Source organism: Siphateles boraxobius, unplaced genomic scaffold (assembly GCF_051911475.1).
Source record: "Siphateles boraxobius isolate OS27281-9 unplaced genomic scaffold, OSU_SipBor_1 9, whole genome shotgun sequence".
NCBI classification, from domain to species: Eukaryota; Metazoa; Chordata; class Actinopteri; order Cypriniformes; family Leuciscidae; genus Siphateles; species Siphateles boraxobius.
This window is the reverse complement of record NW_027509219.1, coordinates 18,570,564-18,593,632: the sequence shown is the minus strand read 5'-3', so window position 1 is coordinate 18,593,632 and position 23,069 is coordinate 18,570,564. Positions and strand designations below refer to the sequence as shown.

General features: G+C 37.7%; 1 protein-coding gene across 1 annotated transcript; it reads left to right on the top strand.

The window, feature by feature from the left end:
• The first annotated feature begins 3,914 nt into the window (after positions 1 to 3,914).
• Positions 3,915 to 21,451, top strand: smarcad1a (SNF2 related chromatin remodeling ATPase with DExD box 1a). The gene is made up of 23 exons (XM_077222622.1): positions 3,915 to 4,292; positions 4,722 to 4,821; positions 4,998 to 5,100; positions 5,200 to 5,266; positions 5,631 to 5,734; positions 5,829 to 5,954; positions 6,047 to 6,125; positions 6,240 to 6,715; positions 10,302 to 10,498; positions 10,583 to 10,673; positions 13,373 to 13,472; positions 13,563 to 13,622; positions 13,786 to 13,861; positions 14,015 to 14,150; positions 14,333 to 14,464; positions 14,623 to 14,718; positions 14,966 to 15,083; positions 15,313 to 15,428; positions 17,265 to 17,453; positions 17,569 to 17,687; positions 19,086 to 19,268; positions 19,361 to 19,467; positions 20,918 to 21,451. The coding sequence occupies exons 1-23, from the start codon at positions 4,187 to 4,189 to the stop codon at positions 20,977 to 20,979; spliced, it is 2,943 nt and encodes a 980-aa protein (XP_077078737.1). The 5' UTR covers positions 3,915 to 4,186; the 3' UTR covers positions 20,980 to 21,451.
• Positions 21,452 to 23,069: the final 1,618 nt, after the last annotated feature.

Genomic DNA, 23,069 nt, shown 5'->3' with positions numbered 1-23,069 from the left:
ACAGGGATAGTAATTATGCAGAATTTTAAAGTGAAGCTCTTTCCACTTGTTAGGTAACAGAAACTTATTAATGCCAGTCCACATATTAATAATAGAAAGAGAAGGATAATTTAATTTCCATTTGAAAAAAGCTTTGGGATGTCAGGTCAATCTCTCCGATGCGTAAATCGATGTGTAGGCTGTCTGCCGGAAGTATTATTTTAGTCGATAAAGTTTTATCCCAGAGCACTTTTATCATGGATGGATGCACATTGTTGGACTTCAAAACATAAATGGCCATTCACTGCCATTATAAAGCTTGGAAGAGCCAGGACATTTTTTAATATAACTCTGATTGTATTCGTCTGAAAGAAGAATTTGAAAGAAGAAGACTTGAGGGTGGGTATCATGGGGTAATTTTCATTTTTGGGTGAACTATCCCTTTAAATTATCTTTTGGGTGTAATTTCTCAGTGTGCAATTAATTTGCTACTAATTAGATTAATTAATCAGTACATCCAAATGACAGCCCTAATATATAAATATGTATTGGTCAGGAAATTAGCCAAATTTAAGCAAATGCATACTTAAAAAGCCATTTCTGTCTCCGAAAAAACATCAAAAACAGAAGGAAGATTTTAACAGTATATGGGAAGTTGTGTTTGGCATGATGAATCACAATGAAACACAAGTTGCATGGTGATGCTCCAGAGCAGTGTCTGAAAAATCTGTTAATAAACTGCATCTCTCCCACAGTAAAGTATGGAGGAGATATCATTGAGTGGGAAGCCTTATAACTGCTGGGATTGGTGAGCTACTTTACAGTGAAAAGTAATTTAATTATTTGGAGTACAGGAGAATATTGCACAATTGAAAAGGTATCTAAAGATAAATGATCAGATGTTATTTTTCAACAAGACAATGCTCCTGCCCGAATTGCAAAGACAAACAAGAAGTGGCTTGAGAACAAGTCCATCAGGCTCATGTTTTGATTAGAGTCCATATTTGAACCCTATTGAATATTTGTTCTCACATTCAACTCAAACTAACTGTGAGACATTTGTCATCATGAACTATTTGAAGCCATCAACATTGAGTGGAACAACATTGACTCTCCTTCCTGTAAATAGCTGTCTTCAAGTTTACCTATAGCTTAAACATTTAAAGAAAACAAAGAGCTAAATTACTTTATCTATAATATTTGTGCAATTCTTGCTAATTTCCTGACCAGTGATTTGTGATTAAAATGGTTGAGACCATTAATAGACCACTAACTATTTTGCCATTTTTAGTTTGCTCATTTTTTCTTCTTTTTTCTTTTCTTTTTCTGCACTATGTGTATGTATGATATACAAATTTCATTAAAATATAACTGGTCAAAGCAAATCACTATAAATTACTGGCATTTTAGCTGCCTGTCACTAATATCAACTGAAATGCAAAATGATGCATGAATAATGTCTATGGTCTGTATGCTCAGTCGAACAATAGTACTGTAGCTGACTTGAACTTCTTAATCTGGAAATAATTATAAGCATATACTCTTATGTGCATCAAAATTTTGATTCAAATCAAGTGTGTGTCTCTCACCTCTCATTCCTTGGGAATTCCCACAGTATATAAGAAGTGGCGGGACACAAAGAGAAGACACAGCAAGGAGGTGCACATTCTCTTCCCACACTGCCTTTACCCTGGAGATGGTCAGATCCCCCTCACTAACCCCAGCTCCCCCTCCTTCCCAACTTCCCTCCACTTCCATCTTCCTCATTGTAGGCTGATTTAATTAAAAAATACCCAGCAGCACCACCCTGGACCTCGCCCGCCAGGGTGGGACCTCTAGCTGTGGTGCAGGGAGACATTGTCATTTACTGCTTGCAGACACACACACACACACACACACACACACACACACACACACACACACACACACACACACACACACACACACACACACACACACACACACACACACACACACACTCAAGCCTAAGTTTTCACATATTAAGAAATCCATTCCTGACAAACATGATGCATTGACCTGACAGCCAGGACATTGTTTGTATTGCCCACAAACTCTTCTCCAGAAACAATAATTTTCTTTGTTTATCAATGAAACATAATATCATACTGAGCCTTTTTTCTTTTGATTATTGTGGCTACTGTATCTATACTTTATATTTAAGGTAACTGCCGTCATGTCAACGGTACGTGATAGTTATCCCAACATAAATCAACATAATTAATCTGCACGTTTCGTCCATCGTTTGCAAGCCTTGTTTGACAGCTCCTGGATAATGTCTAATGAATGTAGAATGAGACAATGGCAATTAATTTTGTGATGATCTTGCCTTTTGGAATGGGTGGGTATTTTGTTTTAGGGGGTGGGAAGGAGCCAAATCGCAGACATGTTGCCACGGTGATAAGGTACTCCCTGCCGCCGTCGGGTCTCGGACAAGACCCTAGGGAGCCATGGCGACTGGATAGTGACAGACAAAGTGACAAGTCCGCAAGGATGGTAGGTCAACCTTGAGCACAATTTCTCAAACTTCATGTCATAAACTTATGTAAGCCATTGACACAGTAAACTGATGAGAATGAGCGTGGATGGAGTCTGGCCACCACGAACTTCCATTCTGCAGAGCTTTTGATGTATGCAAGTTTACAGAAACATTACTGGCACACACGTTGTCACCATCATAATGTTTCAACACATTTTCATTGTAATACATTGTCTAATGTTGCAACTATCTTTACTTTGCTAATGTTGTGATGGGGTTCATGAGACTGCAGTAAAACTAACTGGGGTCCCTGATTCAGTTCCCTGCTGTTTAGGGTCAGGAGTCTGATCAAACTCAATGTCAGTGTGCCCATTGTGTGCATGGCACTAGTGTAAGTTATAGGAATCTCCATAGTGACAAGGAAAGGGAGACAGAGAGGCGGCATGGAATACTCAGCACAATTCAGGACTGCATACTGCGTACATGTACTTTTGACATTGATTCTACAGTAGTATGTGGATGGTTGCCAACTTTTCTCATTATTATCACTGTTTATGCATAAGAATTCCCTCTGTACATTCACCATTAATCCTGTTGAACAGCTAGCATCTTGCTAAAAAGTCCAGTGGGTGTATTAAGAATGATCATATAGTTTGTGCATGCACCGCTGTATAAAACTGAAACATTTGTCCAGATGATTTCAGTAACCCAAATTATTCCAATGTTAAATTAATCAAATACATGTGGAAATAGAATGAAATATGATCTTGACATGATATGTAATATGATATGTTCAAAAAATCTCACACTATACTTTGCATTTGTCCCAGTGGACAGGGGTTTTGAGGACCTGTTGCCAGTCAGGCATTATTGTGCTTTTTCTGTCAGAAACAGACACACTGTCGCCCCCTAACGGACACGTAGGACATATAGCTTTGCAATCCAAATATGTCTTTTTTTACCGTCTATGCTATGGTGTCACCTAGTGGATGAGTGGAGTGATATATAAATGTAAAAAAAAATTATGTGATGTTTAACATTTTTAGCACGAAATGTACTATCTATCTATCTATCTATCTATCTATCTATCTATCTATCTATCTATCTATCTATCTATCTATCTATCTATCTATCTATCTATCTATCTTTTCCATCTCTCTGCCCTGCCTGACACTGTTCGATTTGCAAAGTTGCTTTCCACAATTCTCCATTGTCAGAGGCTCCTCTTCGGGTGCTGAATAGATGAATGGAAATATAAATAAATAAGTAAATAATTTATATATATATTATTTATATACATTAATTTATACATTTTTCATTTTATTTTCCACAACTGTGTCTCTGTAAAAATAGCGTAAAATGTAAGGTTTATATAATCCTGACTGGAAATTCAAAGGGAAAAAAGCCGCTTTATTTCTATTGGCTCAAAGCCGGAAGTGACTCGTGTCAACCGGTGGCGGGAAGGTGTTATCTGCTGTATTCATTGCTTACAGCACCGTCATGCTCTAATGCTAAAGAATTTAAGTCTTGGGAATTTCACGTAATTAACATTTGAGTCACTTACTGTTGTATCTATATCATATCGATGAGATTATCCTTCCTGAATATTTAATCAACGAACAGAATCAAGTGCCCGAGCGTCACCGGCGGTATAAGGTGGCGCTTTGCGCGAGACAGACGATTCTCATAACGGAAAATATTGATATTACAATGAGCTTTTTTAACCTGGACCGGTTCCGTTTCCAAAGGGACAATGCAGGCGACAGTCTCGGTAAACCATTGGATAAATCCAGCTCGGATAAGGAGAACCAACGAGGTAACGTTAAGAAGAACAAAACGCTATTTCCCGCCGGGGCTTTGTTCGGCGTAAATAATAATGGCTATTGGCTAACGTTATACTCAAAGACAGTTCCTGCCTAGACAGCAACATGTCGAGCATCATAAAAAAACTCTGTTTTTATGTGTGATTGTGTTGATAAGAGATGAAATGTGAGTTTAATTGTACTGTAACAGTTAACTGTAATGTAAAGCCATTCATGTGGGTTCTCCATTTTTATCAGTGGTGAGATAACTTAAGGTTTTCATCTTCAACATCCTTGTTTTGAGGTTAACGCTGATCTGTCATCAATCAAACCATATCTTGCGGTATATTTAGGATGTTGTGACTCTATCTTTGTAATATGACAGGATGGTAAATTCAACTAAAATGTTGTCTTGATTCAATGAATAAAATTATATTTTCCAGCCCACCAAAGAAAGACAGATGGGCGATGTTCATCAGGCAAGACATCAAGACACACAATGGAGGATGTATTTGCTGATGGCAAAGTTGTCAAGATAGGCAGGTAAGCAAGACTGAGTTAGTCATAAGTGAGGCTGTAACACGTCTTCTCTAAACTACTTAACATTCTCTTGAAATCTGAAGCTTATTGGTCATTCCACAAGGGTTGTTAATAATGATTTTTCTATTGAAACCCATATAGTCTATAATAAGTGCAATTGACACACAATTACTTAACAGGGATTCAACAGACTCCAAGCACCAGATAAACAAGGACATGGAGGACAGAATCATCAAACTATTGGAGATCTTCCCTCAGAAGACTAAGAAAGATCTACTTGAGGTAAAGAGTCCCTCTTTGGTGTAACAGTACTTAAAGCAAGTGAATTTTATACTGTTTGCATTGTGAATTTTATACTGTTATGCAACTTTGTTGTGACAGGTGGTTGAGAGCACCAGCACACTGGAGGGAGCTATAGCACATTGTTTAATGGTTTATGGGGATGAAGGTAAAGGTGTTTTTATTTTATGTGTGTGTGTGTGTGTATATATATATATATATATATATGTAGTTATTCTGTAAAATTGACAAAAAGAGCTTTATATAATAAATAATCTTAAATACTTTAGAAATGAAAAGAACTTCGCCTTGTTTTCTACTTTTATAATTATTTATTTGGTATATAAATGAGTTCTGTGTCTTTATTAAAATCAACACATTAATGATTTGTCTCTCATCGACCCACAACCCACCTGCAATTTTGGAATGTGCTTATCACCCTAGTTTTAGTTTGTGCAGATTAAAGGTGATTTATAATTGAGGTAATGTATTTATGAACTTAAGTTTCAAACAAAGCTGTTTTATTAATGCAGATTCAGGTAGACGGAAAGGCAAAGCGGGACATAGCGATGATGATGATGATGATGATGATGATGATGATGATGATGATCAGCCGAAGAAGAGGAGAAAAATTGTGGTAAGATCTTTTGAATCAGATGTTTTCAACCTGACATCTTTCTCACTTGTTTAATATGGAAAACTTCCTTTAAAATGGTTTTTAACTGATTAAGGGTTCAGATTCAGAATCTGAGGAGGATGAAGATTCTGAGGATGAGGAGTGTCAAGAGCCAAGCAGAGAGAGGCAGGAGGATTTATTGAAGAAGATGAAGAAGAAACTACCTGATATTGAAAAAGAGGTAGGCTAAAGGTTTGAAGCCATACTGAAGTAATGACGCAAGAGCACTGGGGATGTTCTGGAAACTTTGTCTCTTCAATTTTTCCCCAACAGGTCCTGAGGGAAGTCCTGAGAGAGCATGACTGGGACTATGCCAATGCATTGGGATCACTGCTTGTGTTTTCATCAACAGGTGATTTGTTACTGCTACATTTTGGATACATTTGAAGATTTAATTTTAGTCCAAATTGAAATTTCAATGTGAGAATGAATTGACTAAAAGCAATCCATGATTTATCATTTTAAGATTCAAGTTCACCAGAAGATCAGAGAAAACAAGAGTCAAAATCTTCTTACTCCAGGGGAAAAAATGACAAGACTCTACAAAAGCCCGACAGCTCGTCTAGTCTGTCAAGATGGCTGACAGCAGCACCATCTCCCATGTCAAAAGTCTTGAGTGTGTCTACTCCAAAAACACACAGATCTGCAGTCAGCAAAAGCACAACCAAGAATCCATCCTTTAAACGGAAGAGGGGCGAGGAATTGCCTCTTGATGACATCAGTGCATCTGAGAACGAAGATGAGATTGACAGTGACGTTGAGAGTACCTCTGATGATCTGGACTCTGAGGATGAGGACAGTGTCTCTGACAGTCTTCAGGACAAGATCATTAAGTTTCTCCAAGAGGCTTCCCTAGATGAGCTTGCTCTGATATCTGGCTGCTCGATCAAAAAAGCCCAGAAGATAATTTCGCTGAGGCCTTTCAACAATTGGAAAGATGTGGTAAGAATTTAATGTGTCCTCTGTACTGACATGTTAACTGTCACTCTCAATTATGTTATTGTGGTAGAATGAATTCCTCAAAGGGCATTAGATCTTTTGGCTGGTTAGGCAGTTATTCATATTTAAAGATTCATTAATGGTGCTCTAACCGATGTGGGGTGACGTCACTTCTTGTTGACGTTTAAAGTATTGTCAAACAAAAAGGAGGCTAGCTAGACCCTCCCTCCTCCTCAGCCGCGCACTAACCCCCCAAACTAGAGCACAACCGATATGGATTTTTGGGGGGCGATTCTCGAAAATGCCTAATATCGGCCGATAATATCGGCTGACCGGGCTCTACCCCAAACCCCAACCCCAAATCCTTCTTGTCGGTTATTGGCTGGAACAGTTTATGTTTTGTGGTGCGGGTTAGCCTAGTTTTTTTTTTGTTGCCGTTTGTGGAGCCTGGGGTGTCTGCAGAGACCACGTTTTTTGTTTTTTTTTACATTGTGTTCAGTAGGGCTGTGAACCTACACTGCTCTCACGGTTCGGTTCGGTTCGGTTACGATTATCATGTCATCGATTCAGTTCAATTCGGTATCACAATGCATTTCGATGCACCGCATCCTCTATTTTCAAATTTACTTTAAAAGTGATCCGTGCGCGTGTGTTCGTCTGTTCGGGAAGTCGCAGTGACAGAAACAGTGACATTCCAGTTTGAATTTCAAAGGCCTGTTTATGCCATTAAGAAAATAAAATTTTATCAAATCAATTTAGTTTTAAAGACATGTTTATTTAAAAGCAGCGCTCATTCATCAGTGTATATGTCACTATTAGAGGCGCGCGCATCATCCATCGAGAGTTCACTGTTGAAGATGACGATCATTTATAATCACCCGTAACAACACAGAATAATTGTAATTTCACCATCGGCTGGCAGCGAATACTTAAATCAGAGAACAATATTGAGGCGGGTGGATTATTTGTTTTGGCTGCGGATTCGGGTGACGTTGAAGCTCATTCTCTTACTCTAAAGCAGTCCAGCTCTGCCAGGCGTAACAGCTCGGGGTGAACACGGCTAACATTGTTTATCAAGTTAATATAGCTATTACCTCCTGCCTATTCTATTTGTGCGTGACATGAGCGCACACAGCACGTGCTTACCAGGTTGTTCATTAAAGCCGAAATGTCTCCAGATGTAGGCTTTTAAAGTAGCTGGAGCATTTTTAATTATGCGCACACATCTGGCCTCCCTCTGCCAGTGTATGGTATCATGACAAAGCACATACGTGACAAATGACGTCAGAAAAGCGTCAGTACATTATAACCGGTTATGGTCTATTACTGAACCGAATCGTCCTCGTCTGCATCGTGATGCATCGTAGAAACGATTATTTGTTTCTACGCACCGTTAGCTATCCTTAGTCAAGACAGGTGATTCGTGCTGGTGGAATGGCATTGGGTGACATGGCAATTCCCGATTGGAAAGGAAACCTACTGTGTCATTAAGCCCCATTTGGTATAGATTGTCACTATGCAGTTAAATTCCTCCCTCAGGTATCAGACCTATTATTAATCGGTATATATTAGATGGGTGGCAAGAGGAGTGGAACACGTGCAAGAATAATAAGCTATATGAAATTCATCTGGAAATTTCGAACAGACTTTTAATCATTCTTAAAACTAGATCTGATCAAGTGGTATTCACCAGATTTCATATAGGTCATACAAGTTTGACTCTAGCTTTTTTGCTTAAAGGTGAAGACCCAACTTTATGCATGTTTTGTAAGATTCCCCTCTCTGTTAAACATATTTTATTGGACTGTCGTCGGTATAATACAAGTAGAATGCTCTTTCATGAAGTTATTTCACTTAAGGGCTTATTTAGTAAGATTATGCCTGAAAAGGTTTTGGATTTTTTTTTTTTAAATTATCATATATTCATTTAAAAAAAATTGTATAATATGACTTGTTTGTTTGCTTGGTTTTATTGTATTTATATGATATTTGTATTTTTGTAATTGAAATCTTGCCTTGAAAATAGCCTTAGATGCTGGCATGGCATTAAATAAAACTATCTATCGTAGGGTTGTGCCGATAGATTATAGTATCATGTATCGACGATAGTCTGAGATTTCGCAGATGCCTTTGACGATATCAATACCATATTGGCTCGTTTTACCATGAACGTATTAAATTATTATTTTTAGTATTATTATTATAAAGCTAGTATTGTTATTAAATGAATTTTAGGAACTACAATTAATTTGCCTTGTCTAAATTCGTAACGACATCACTTAATTGCCTAACACTTGCGACAACAGAATACAGAATAACAGAATCAAAAACTAGGCCTACATCCCACATCAACATTGAATTGCAAGGTGATCCATTCACAAATTGTCAAGAGTGCTTGTTGTAACAGACGCACGCATATCTTATAGTCTACAGATCCAAGATGAAAACGGTTTCGTTGTTCGTCGTCAGTCTTTTGTTTCCATATCACATTAACATAAAGTTGAATGACACTAATAACATTAAAAACAATATAGTTACTAAATATTAATAATATAATAATATCACTAAAATTATATAGGCCAGTCTTTAGTTCACGAACACAGCACAACTCTGCCATCTGTGAAAATCAAAAGCAGCTTCAAACACTAGTTTAACAAGAAATATTTTTGTAATTTTTTCACTGTCATCATGTAGGTCCACCAGAGAAATATTAAGCCAGTATATTAAGATAGTCGCTATACCGTGATATCCATCGTCGTCTCTGAGAGAACACAGCGTTTATGCAGCAACAGGTGCTGAAAGCTCAGTCCGTTTCTACTTTCACTTTCAGGAATGAGCGCGTTTACATGCACGTTCTTAACCCGATTATTCTGAATAAACTGACAATGCATGTGGTCATGTAAACGCATTAACCTGTTTTCCTTTATCGGAGTCAAGCCATAAGTTTAAGTATAAACCGATCGACTCAGCCAGATTTCTGCCCCTTACTCTGATTTCTCCCGGCATTTAAAACACATGATCTCGCGTTCTTGGGCTTATTGAATTGCGCATATGTGAAGTGCATCCAGACAGAGAGAGCACTGGGAGGACATATATTGCAAACTCCGACTCTTTCTTGACCTTAGAAATTATTAAAACGTGTTTTCATCTCATGCAGAAGTGCAGTCAAAATGCTGCATCTAACGGCATGATAGGATAATGTGTGTCCGTAAATTTCCCGCTGACATGTTGGAATACTCTGAGTCAGATACAAAAATGATTAGGATCTTTTTTTACCTCAATATACCGGGAAATAACCTGATCAAGCCTAGTAATAAACACTCCACCTTTGCTAGCAAAATAGAAACATATTCTCATATAAAATGAAGTAATAAAACAAGCAAATTAATGAGTAAATGATTAAGTTCATAATCAAATAAGTAAGCCCCGCCTCCTCACGATAATATCGTGTATCGCCGATCTCACAGGCTGATGTTAGGACGATATGAAAATGGACTATATCGCCCAACACTAATCTATCACTATTCAGTTACATTAATTACTTGACCCAATGGTGGAAAATCTCTAATTGTATTTCTTTTCCTTTTAGAAAGAGCAGTTCTATAAGGATAATGGGCTGTCTATAGACCTGGTACATGGCTGCAAGGTGGTGCTTAAGGAGAGGCAAGTGGTTCGAGACCTTATGGGAAGATGTGAGAAGATTGCACAGAAAATGACTAAAGATGTCACCCAGGTCATAGAAGCGGGAATGGGCTCCATCAAGCAACCCAAAGTCCTCAACAGCAAGTGAGCTCATTATCTGTTCTCATTATTACACCTAAGATATCAGGTTATTTCATTTTTTTTAATGGAATTTTTTTTTCTTGTTAGATTAAAACTACAGCCATATCAGGTGATTGGCTTGAAGTGGCTGATTCTTCTGCACCAGCACAAGCTGAGTGGCATCCTAGCAGATGAAATGGTGAGTCGCTGTCCTCTTCAGTTCATATGCAGTGTTCGTACAGGTGCTTGAAATCCTTGAAAATGCTTGAATTTTGATGTTGTGTTTTCAAGGTTTGAAAAGTTCTTACATTTTGGATAAAATGCTTGAAATTGTAAACATCTTTCACAACAAATACCTATTTGACTGAATAGTTTATTTAATGGAGAAATAAATCGTTTGCTGCGGCCCAAGCGCGATTGTTCCCCCCCCGCAGTGTTGGTCTGGTTTCACACTCAACTTGATTCTATCGAATCCTGGTGCGTTTGCGTGCATCTTACGTCATTGCAAACGTGCACAACGCATGATGGAAAACAGAACGCGGGTCAATATATTGTGTTTTTTATTAATTTGGTGCTATTATGCGCAGCTGAGTGAACAACACAGGTTTACTGACTTTCTGCTAATTGCAAACGCAGGAGACATTGTATTTCCATTAATTTGTTGCCCTGAGTCCATGCGCTATGTGTGTGCAAATACACTGCAGACTTACTTTCGCTCTTATCCAGGGTAAATTATCAACACTATCATCCCTTACATGTGTTTAACTAAACACATCATAATCAGCTAAAAAGTATGCGCAGGTCACTTTACTTCCTGAACAAGTGTGCACCCGAGTAGGGCTGAACGATTAATTGCATTTGCGATAATATCGCGATATGATGAAATGCGATTTTGTTACCTCAAAGATCAAGCAGATCAAGCATCAACTTGGCACGCTACGCATAGGTCTGGCATACAGGAAAGAACAGTTTATTTTTTATGTATGTGATATTGTGTTATTTATTCTCTCTCCAACAATTCTGGATCGATTCAGAGAATTTCAGAATCGAGTCTGAGCTTAGTTTTTAAACACTGATGCGTGATGACGCTGCGCGTGCTTTAGAAACAACCGTATTCTGCTTGCTTCTAATTTCTCTCTCTCTCTCACACACAAACACACACACACACGACACCGCTCGAACCTTCCGAAAAATAATCTTTCATAAAGTTTGGGCTTTAAGCGAATTACAAGGCCAGTCGCGGGCTTCATTGCACAGGTTTTGCCGCTTTGATGTTACTCTTGCAGTGCGCGGTCTTGGCCGCCGGAATTTTCCTTACAAATGCTCCACAAAGGCATTATTTATGTCTTTTGGAATGCAGTTGGCTTATATATTAAAAATATGAAAATCACTGAGAAAGCTGCTTTAGTTTTTAAAATACTTACGCGTGCTTTGTGAAGAGTGCTCGTGCATGCGGCTGTGTGCGCCTCATCATTGAGTAAATGTACTTGCATCTCAAAATGCTTTTGGCGCGAAATTAATGTAAACACGGTCAGTTATATCTTAAACCAACAGGACAAACCACATTTACAATTTCAAAAGAGATATGTGCATTAGTGTGAATGCAGCTTATCGTATAGGGGGACAATCACTCCAGCTCTTGAATGGAAAACGTTCAGACAGCCTACTTTTAAATACTGAAAGCACTCTTTGTTTATTGCTTGTAATGTTTTTTCCCCTCTTTATTTACTAGCTTTTATATTTTGAAGCTATATTAGTTTATAGCCCATTTAAAATTCTTAACATGTAATTGGTTTAATTAAATGTGTTATAATATATATATATATATATATATATAAAGCACCCTTACTTTTCAAGTAAGCCAACTGAAGTAGCCTACTGTACACATTAGCGCCTATGTGTTTACACTAGTAACTGCTAGCTAGGAATTCGCAGACTAAGTGACTGAGGGTGCTTTCACACTGGCAGTTTAGTTCGGTAACTAACGTTAGCCCAGTGCATAACAACAATCGTTAATTGCCGAACAGAAATCTATGATTTTTTCTATTTTATTTTTTCAATTAATATAGCTATTTATCAGGCTGGTGTCTGTGCACTGTCAGAGTCTTCTGGGTTAAAATGGAATGACAGGTTGTTGTTGCACTGTTCAAACCTTGTCTATATCAAGAATGTGTCCCAAAACCAAGGCCTTTAAAATATTTCTGTTCAAATCCTATGTCTTAATATTTTCAGACCTTGAAATTACTTCAGTTTTACAGCCTGAAAATCACATTATGAGGGAAGCAATATTTGGACATTAATATAATGAAAAGTATTATTCATAGGCTGCCCAAACTTTGTAGGGTGAAAGACAAACATGTCAATATGACTGAACCGTTAAGTTTGTACGGCATGCCCTAGATTTTGAAAAAAGTGTGAAAAGACTGACAGTAGCATAAACTTAAAGCAAAATCTAGGAGGATGCAGCAACTATTTTCTTGGATTTTGTCTGATTTGACACACAATGACCCAGCTGCATGTCATTTGGCTCAAAATCCTCCCACTCAGTGCTACTACACAGTGATACATTTTAAAAAATAAAACCTGTGTTTTGCTTAAATGTCTGATTCCTCTGCTATTACGAAACACAAGTTTGGCTGTTTATAGCATTATCGCTTTTAATGTGATAAAAACATAAAATAATAATTGTGACTATGTATTGGTATGTAATTTGCAGTGGTGTAAGGTGCTGGAAAAAGCTTTAAAATTGATCTTGAAAGTGTTTGAAAAGTGCTTGAATTTGACTTTGGAAAAGGTGTACGAACCCTGCATATGGTGGTGTGAAATGATCCAAGGAGTTTACTGATTCCTTTTAGGCAAAGGACTATATTGGCTTTAAGTAATTTGATCTTTGCACAGGGGCTGGGTAAAACCATTCAGGCTATCTCTTTCCTGGCTCATTTGTATGAAAAAGGAATCAAGGGCCCTCATCTTATTACCGTACCTTCGTCCACACTGGGTAAGTGACACTTATTTCATGGAAATGTAACAACTGAACTATGCTCTGAAGTGCTGCATGAGATGATGATTTCACCATTTTTCTTTGCAGATAACTGGGTTCGTGAGCTGGGTCTTTGGTGTCCTAGTCTCAAAGTTCTTATTTACTATGGTGAGTTAGTTTCCAGGCAAGTGAAATTTTCATTTAGTTGTTCAATTATAAAAATATTTTCAAGGAATAAATTGTATTTTAAATCCTAGATTTTCAATGTGTTCTCAGACCCCACCATTAATTAATACAGAATTATTTTTTTCTTTTGTGCTTAAACTTATAGGATCTGTGGAAGACCGCAGATATTTGCGACAAGACATCCTCAGTGGTTTGGTTGAATTCAACATCATAGTATCCACGTAAGTATAAGATGACTCTGCGAATTGTGATACCGTCCTTATGCATTGTTGCACTGAGTGTAAAAAAACACCAGACTTTGTATTTATGAAAATCAGTTGTATTCAGTGGTGCTAACACTTGCCTGTCCTTTTTTCTTGTTTCATCTGTATTAGCTACAATCTCACAATAGGGAATGACCATGACCGCAGTCTGTTCCGCAAGCTGAGGCTGAAGTATGCAGTGTTTGATGAAGGCCACATGCTAAAGAATATGAACTCCCTGCGCTACCGCCACCTCATGGCCATCAATGTCAGTACAAGCAGTCTTCTGTGCTGTAAACATCATTGTAAATACATTTTAAACACAAGCTGTTCCCTGCCATTTTCCCTCTTTTGGGTTATTTTAGGAATTTCTTTATGAAGAGGAGGGTAGAAGAGTTGTTTGTGTATATCTTTTAGTTGTACATGGTCAGTTGTGTCTGTCTTCTACAGGCTGAGCACAGATTGCTGCTGACTGGAACACCTTTACAAAACAATCTGCTGGAGCTCATGTCCCTGCTGAACTTCATCATGCCCTCTATGTTCTCTAGCAGCACCTCACAGATCTCCAAAATGTTCTCTACGGTATAGACAGTACACAGGTTATGTCGAAGTAATACTATATATGCCATCTATATATGCCATCTCTTTCAAAAATGAATCTAAATGCTGCCCAATTTGAGGAAAAAGTAATTATATACCTAGAAGGAACAGAATCTCACGCAGACGATCTGCTTTTTCAGAGGTCGTCAGAAGAGGAAAGCAGTTTTCACAAGGAGAGAATCGCACAGGCTAAACTTATCATGAAGCCATTTATCCTGAGACGAGTCAAGCGTGAGGTAGACCCTTCTTTCCCCCAGTGTGATTATAATTCGATCTCTGATATGTATTAATGTTATTAGTAATGTCTGATATGTTACTATATCTTGGCACAGAGAGACATGCATTGCAGCACTGATTCATTACTGAGAAAATTGGTCATCCATCAAAATAAAATGTATCTTCATTGTCCTCTTTGCTGTAAATACTGATAGAATTTTATATGAGCAGTATATTTATTGTGTGACTTTGCAAATGTCATTCTAGGTGTTGAAACAGCTTCCACCAAAAGTGGAGAAAATTGAAATGTGTCCCATGAGTGACGCCCAGCAGAAGCTGTATGACAAACTTTTCAAAAGACTCAAGAAGACTCCAAATGGAGACAGTATGTGCTATTTAGTTTTAATGCCAACATGCTGTCTAGAAGTACTGCACAATGTATTTTAGTTTGGCTATATTGTATTCAGATTTATTTATCTGACAAATACACTGGCTGTCAAGATGGACTGGTTCCCTCTCAGCTGGATGATCTGTAAACAAAATGGGAATGTTGAAAACTGTTTTCCTATTTCTGAGCACCTGTCTCACACTTCCTCTCATCTCTTTGTCCTCAGAGCGGGAGCTTTGTAATGTGATGATGCAGCTGAGAAAGATGGCTAATCATCCGTTGCTGCACCGCCAGTACTACACCAGTGACAAATTGGCTGCCATGAGTAAAGCCATGCTTAAGGTGAGGACTGGGAGATTAATATGTAAGGGAGGCTGAACAATAAAGATTGAACTACGTCTAAAAACATATTGCACCATGGATTCAGCACTGGGAGCTTATTGGTTCTTTAGTGTAGCACGTAGCTGTATTGTAGTGGTTCTTAACCTTGGAGGGGGGGCCTTAGCAAACATCCAAGGGGACTTAAAATTATTTTTTTTTAAAAGATGAAACTGAGCATTACAATAGGTTAAAACAACATATAAATGTTTTTTTTTGTGGGGGGGGGGGGGGGGGCATTTAAAAAATGTTTTTTTTTATGTGTGTGTTTGTATATATATATATATATATTAGGGGTGCAACGGATCAAAAAACTCAGGGTTCGGATCGTTTCTCGGATCAGAGTCACGGATCGGATCATTTTTCGGATCAGCAAAAAAAAAAAGGCCTCATGTCTGCACCTATAAACACAAATGATAGCTAGGCCTGTCACGATAACACATTTTGCTGGACGATAAATTGTCCAAGAAATTATTGCTAAACTATAATATTGATGATAAACGATAATATTGTCGTTCTGAGACCATTTTCATCTAAAATAATGATAATGGCATAATAATGCAGGTAGGGCCTACACCTTTTCAAAGATCAATAAACTTTTATTTCTAAAGACTATTTAACACGGAAAACATTTTAAATATATGAACAAAACAACCAAAAACAAAAGCAATGGACTCTCATTCTCTGTTAACAAAAAATGCACTTCCCAATGTGTTCACACTGAGAATCATATGCATCATATAGGCTACTGGGTGAGCATGCGTGTCATATGAGTGTGTGCGCGGAGTTTGTGTGTACTCGCGTCTCATTGAGTTTGTGCGCGAGTTTGTGTGTGTGTGTGTGCTCGCGTCTCATATGAGTAGGTGCGTGGAGTTTGTGTGTGCGCGCGCGCGTCTCATATGAGTAGGTGCGTGGACTTTGTGTGTGTGTGTGCGTGCGTGTCTCATATGAGTATGTGCGTGGAGAGTTTGTTTGTGCGCGCATCTCGTGTGTGTAGAGTTTGCGTAACGTTATGTGCGAGAGCGACTTTAGGTGTGTCTTTGTGCATTTCATATGCATTTGTTTGAGCATTCAGCAGTATACATGTATGTTTGACTACTTAGTATATGTGTATGCAAGTGTTTTATGTGTGCGTGAATGAAGTTTGATTTTTTTAAGCCCTATACTGCGCCTCATATGAGGGAGAGAGAGCGCGCACGCGAGAGAGAGAGGGACGAGCGAGAGCCTGGTAGTGCTGCGCGAATGTTTTCACTCCTGTCAGTGAAACATCGGGGCGATGTCGCTTCAAATGCATAGCCATGCTGCCACAGTGCCTACACACGGTTTTATCCACTAACCTCTTTCCTTCATCATTATATTTGACAGGGAAGCCACAATGCTCCCATACAGGGGATTTAAATGACGCGGGGCGTTCAAGCTCCTCTATTCCTCCGCTCGCCATGACCACGCTGTGTGTTGACTGAACATGCCGCATGCGCACAACTTTTTTTTTTTTTCATAAATCAATCCGCGGATCACTTGTGTGCCGAACCTAAGATATTGATCCGAACAGATCATGGATCAATGATGATCCGTTGCACCACTAATATATATATGATATATAGAGATATAGATATGCTAAGCTATAAAATGTTTAATTGGCTAGAAAGTAAATTAAGCTTTTGTAAAAATCCTTATCCGATTAATCACAAACATTTGATAAGGTCATGGGGCCTTTGAATTTTGTACCTTGGAGTCACAGAGGTTGAGAACACTGTTGAGAATACTGTCATTGAGCTGACATGGTTCTGCTTATGTTAGGAGCCGTCACATTATGATGCCGACCCTGCGCTGATCCAGGAGGACATGGAAGTGATGTCTGATTTTGAGCTGCATAATTTATGTAAGCAGTACTGCTCCATTAGCAAATTTCAGCTAAATAAAGAGCTCATCTTAGACTCTGGGAAGTTTGCGCTCTTAACCAAGACACTCGCCGAGCTCAAAGAAAAGGTTTGTCTTGATGCTGTTTAAAAAGTCTCATGGTTCACTTTGAGGTGTCATTCAAAGGTGTAGTTTGTGGTTTATTGCTGCTAATGTGTTTAAAATAATTTTATTTTACCCCAAGGGTGACAGGGTTGTGCTTTTCAGTCAATTCACCATGGTGCTGGACATTGTGGAGATTCTGCTTAAGAACCTTGATCATCAGTTTGTTCGACTAGATGGTTCGACTCCCATGGCGGAGAGGTGGGCTTTAGTACCTCATGTCACTTTGTTTGCACTGCTCTCAATTTATTTTTGACCTTCAGGACTGACCATCCTCGCTGTCACTTGGTGATGTGATTGTTCATACAGTAAATTTTAATTAAATATATTTTGTATCTACATTTACTGTGGCAGCCATAACTTGGTCATGACAAAAAGAGGAAAATTTAAAATGTTTACTCACTCACCAGTCGCTGATATGGCTATAAACTCAAATATTACTACTACTACTCCTCACTCACCAGTCAGTTCACAGTGAAAGCAACATGTGATGATTCGTTTTTTGATAACTCAATTAAGACAGTTGTTCATGCTACTGTGCTTTTTGTGTGATGTCCCAAAATTTAAAAACAAAAAAATCTAGAACAACTAAACAGATTTGAGTTGAATGTGCCATAATATCTTGATTTTTCTCTAGGGCTGGGCGATAAATTGTGATATCAAGATCGCAATCAAATTTACATCAATAACGATAAGCTCTGGACATTTTTACTCTATGGATTAATCTAACAGCCTATCACTAGCATGTTTTTTGTCTGATAGACAAACTCACACACGTGATGCTCATGGTGTTTTCAGCATCTGCAGTCTCAATATATAAGGACAAAAACGCATGAACTTATCTCCACAGCTGCTTTGAGAGTCACTTCTCAAGCTTTTCACAATTTCATTTGAGAAAAACTACCGTTAAATACACAATGAAACTGAAAGATCTTCACAAGAAACAACCAAAATCAAAATAAAAGTTTGGTTTAACTTGATGACAAATATATCACTGCTGTATACTAAAATGTACTTCACAAAGTAATAATATTATTATTATTATTTCTAAGGAATATTATACTACCAAGATCTTTTTTTCATCCTTTTTTTAAATGTATACAGTTCTGTTGTGCAGCATCTTATTTGACAAAAAAAATTAAAATGCAATGTTTTGTTAAATTAATTGTTATATTTTTATCTGATTACATTTTAAGCTTGATGAACTTGTTAAAGTTTATGTAAATTTGTATTAAATAATAAAACACACAATCCCCCTAAAAATGAAGGGAAAAAATGAATTTAGGGGAAATGAGATGGATATCATATATATAACTACTCTGTGGAGTTTAATTATGAACAAACACGTTTATATATTTACACATTCTCAAGGTCTAACAAATATCTGGAAAGCATTTCATTCCCCGTTAATTGTAAATGAATATTGTGATAAATATATATATATATATATATATATATATACACATATACTAAATATATAATATATGATAACGTATGATACAGAAAAAAATATTTTGACAATATTTTTGCCCATATCGCCCAGCCCTTTTTTGCTGCCTATCTGAACTAATGTTAAATCCACCCTCTTTGTTTCTCTAGGATTGGTCTCATTGACAAATACAATACAAGTCCTGAGATCTTTGTGTTCCTTCTGTCGACCCGGGCTGGTGGCCAGGGCATCAACCTGGCCTCGGCTAACACCGTTATACTGCATGATATTGATTGCAATCCATTTAATGATAAACAAGCAGAGGACCGCTGTCACCGAATGGGGCAAACCAGGTTAGTGTCAACACAATGAAATGGAGATCACTATGAACAAAGAAGGAAATTTAGTTCCTCATCATGTTTTTTTTTTATTTTTTTTATTGCAGAACAGTGCAGGTGATCAAGCTCATCAGCAGGGACTCGATCGAGGCCAGCATGCTCCGCGTTGGACAGGAGAAGCTAAAATTGGAACAGGATATGACCACTGATGAAGGTGAGTGTCTGCACACAAACTCTATCAGACCCACAGGTCACAAATTTGAAAATGTTTACTCGCTCACCAATTTAGTTAAACACTATAGATTAGGGCTGGGCGATATGGCCTAAAAAAAAATCCCCGTAAATTTACGATTTAAATCGATTTTTTTCTCTCCCTACTTAAAATCGATCTGCAGATGACAAAGAAATTGTTCAAAACAAGTTTTAACTTTATTTTGTTTTAATATTCCCTTCTGGGATTTGATCTCCATTAAAGTGCAATCAGAAACAACAAGCCAAAAAGACAAGAGGACAGGCCCTGTCTTTGAAAACAATGAAAATGTAACATAAAATAAAATGGGTGGATTGGGATTGGGGGTATGTGTAAAAAAAAAAAAAAAAAACTTGCAACACAATAAGTGTATTGTGATTGTCAAATTTTTTGGTAACTAAACATAATTTTATTAAGTTTACTGGTATGCTACTGTTTTTATTATTGCTTAACACAAATTTCACAATTTCAATTCAATTCTTGTGATTTGATTCTGATCTTGATTCAATATAAATTCCTTTGGATAAATAGGTAGATATGTTAATGTGTTAATTATTCTCCTAAAAAAAAATTCACCTAATGCTGTAAACATACAGAGAGCCCTGTCAGCTGGTATTAGTAAAAGTTAAAACTACCTCAAATTAGATATAATGCGTTTTTTATTTTATAATGCGTCTAACTAACATGCGTTCTATGGGTCATTAAAAGCCATCCTGAGGTAAATGTAACGTTACGTGAAATATGTTGTTCTCCAGCTGTTTTATGGACATCTTTCTGCGGTTGAAAAACACTGATCGATTTTATAACATTTTGGTAAATTGGTAGTAAAGAGTAACAGATGTTCGATTCACATTGCGCTTGAACTGAGATCTGCCAGCGTTCTTTCACGTCACATTTACAAGCGCCAAAACGGTGTTTATTGTTTGAATTTTGTAATAAAATTGACAATCTGAGAGCTGAGAATCTGTTTCATATCGATAGTAACCTGCTCTCTCTTGTCTGTCGGTGTCAGTGTCCTCTTTGCTTCGCGATTTTTCTCTGCGTGAGAAAATGGATGTGTGGCGTGAGAGCGTGTAAAAAGTGACAGAATTGCGTCTCTCACAGTGAACTCGTGAGAGTTGGCGGCCCTGCAGATTCAGCTTGTAGCCTAAATGTTTTCGGCGGGTGTGCTTCTGCTGCCGCGGTCTTGCTCATTTGCCATGTTGTTTGTGTATCTCTATCATGGCAAGCGCTGAGCCCGGTCGGAACTACGGGAGCCCAGATGGGAGCGTCGGCGGTTGTTAAAGAGAAAACCGATTTTCATTCAAAAAAATCGGCGTAAACTACACATTCGAGTTAATCGATAAAATCGATTTATCGCCCAGCCCTACTATAGATTAAAGGCTCTTTAATAAACTTTTGTCGCTTTGTTCAGGTGAGGACGGTGCTATGACTGAACAAATGGCAGAGCTGCTCAAAGTTTCACTTGGTCTTTGAAACCTAAAGAACATGGAGCGATAGCTGCTTGTGGATTTCCCTCCACTCATCGAGTGCAAACAGCAACCTGAAACCATAAACCTGAACTTTTGATTACCAGCTTACTACTTGGGGGATTTGGTGAAAAGACTGGGACGTTTTCAAATGTTCAAATATTTGAGGTCTGTTATTAAATACACACAAATCTTGGACAAATGTTCTGGCCATAGAGGAGACTGTATTACTCGGGATCACCTGAAATACTTGTTAATCTTCCTCACTATGTCTTTTGTGCCATCTGAATGACTGTACTTAACCTACCAGTGAGTTTAGCCCCCACTGGACTGGCGAATTGGTTCCAGATTGCAGACCTGCTGTAAATAACATATTTCTGTTAAACTGGTTACACTTGTACCTTATTATTACGTGTTCTGCGTGTTTGTCCTTTATATTATGTTTATCTAAATAAAAATATTTCAATTTACTTAAAAAATGATTCCTTAAAATCTAAAATATCTCCAAATGTTTCCATAAAAACAAATTGAAAAAGTAGTCAAAGCCATTGAACATTTGAACAGAAATTGAGATCACTTCAATAAAAATAAAAAAAACTTGTTCCTGAAAACAGTTTAAAAAGAGGCACTAGTAAAAGGGAGTAATATTTATTATGTATGCAGTAAAAAGGTTAAAATTTAAACTTTCAAGACACTACAAATATAGTAGGATGATATAGAAAATATGAAATTGTATTACACTTTTTTTTTTTTTTTTGCAGTCAGTCTAAATTGATTACAATTTTGCTTACATCACTTCACTTATAAGGCTAAACCAAACACTTAAGTAAAAAGCAATTATCTAGAAAACATGATAATTGATTGTTTTAATTCCCCATACTGTTTCCTCTACACCACCTAATTTTGGCCACATTCTAAAGCTCTTCATACTTTCTGCTTATCTTGAGGCCAGAAGATCGCCTTATTTTCATTGAAAACACGGTTCCTGCAACCACAAGAGCAACTATAGAACCATTACACCAACAGCTACACCAGCCTTTTCTCCCTACTCTGATACTAATTCCATTTAGTTAATCTCACTAGGTTTTGCCAGTCGCCACATCTTAGTAGTGGTCGACCGATATATCGCCACGGCCTATATTTGGCTTTTTTTTTTAATATCGGCATCGGCCGATAAGTTTTTCTGATTGGCCGATGTGTTGGAAGCGGGACTTTTATTTTGACAGCGCTGTAGACTTTTATTTTGACGGGCGGCGCTGAGAACACCAGGGGCCAGTTGCACCAGCTGTGCGTAAGTTACAACTTAGCCTAGTTTTGACGTAAATGGGAACTAAGTTACAACTTACGAACTACTAAATATTTTTACGTTGCACCATTAAACTTAGTTTAAACTTAACTCTACGTTCCAACTAAATATTTACGGCAGCCTCCGATCAGGAGTAACGGTTGGAATAAAATATCAGACAGACTAAACTGCATCAATAAGCTGCTCTTTTACCTGACAGACTTAAATTCTTTAGACATATATGATAATGCTGACATTTACACTCGCTTACATTTTAAGAGAGAGAACATTATGTGAAAAGATAAAGAGCCGCTAACAAAGTTAACACCAACCCGTCCTAAACAGCGCCGCTGTGTGCATCAGTCCATGTTGTGCATGTCAAATATCAGTCATAATCCATAAACGTGCTAATATCTTATTTTTTTTGTATCAATATTTATTTATTGATGCTTATTTCATTTCAAATACAGTTTCTGAATGTTATTTACATATAAAAACACTTAAGTTATGATCAAGTATCGTATTTAATGGAATCTTATTTTTACCGTTAGTAACCTGAGGTAAAAGTTGTTAGAATGAAGGATAAACTGAAATTCACAGCAATTCAACACAACTTCTGCTCAAGTATTTGAAGGCTGCTACTGGTTCATAGAGGCTAAACGTCATAATATGCGACTACGCATTACTTTACGGAGAGCTTACGAACTACTAGCTACGTTCTGCCTTACGAACAAATGGTGCAACGGAATATAGTACAGTGTTAGTTACAAACTAGCTAGTAGTTACTAAGCCTCTTGTGTGGACTTTACATT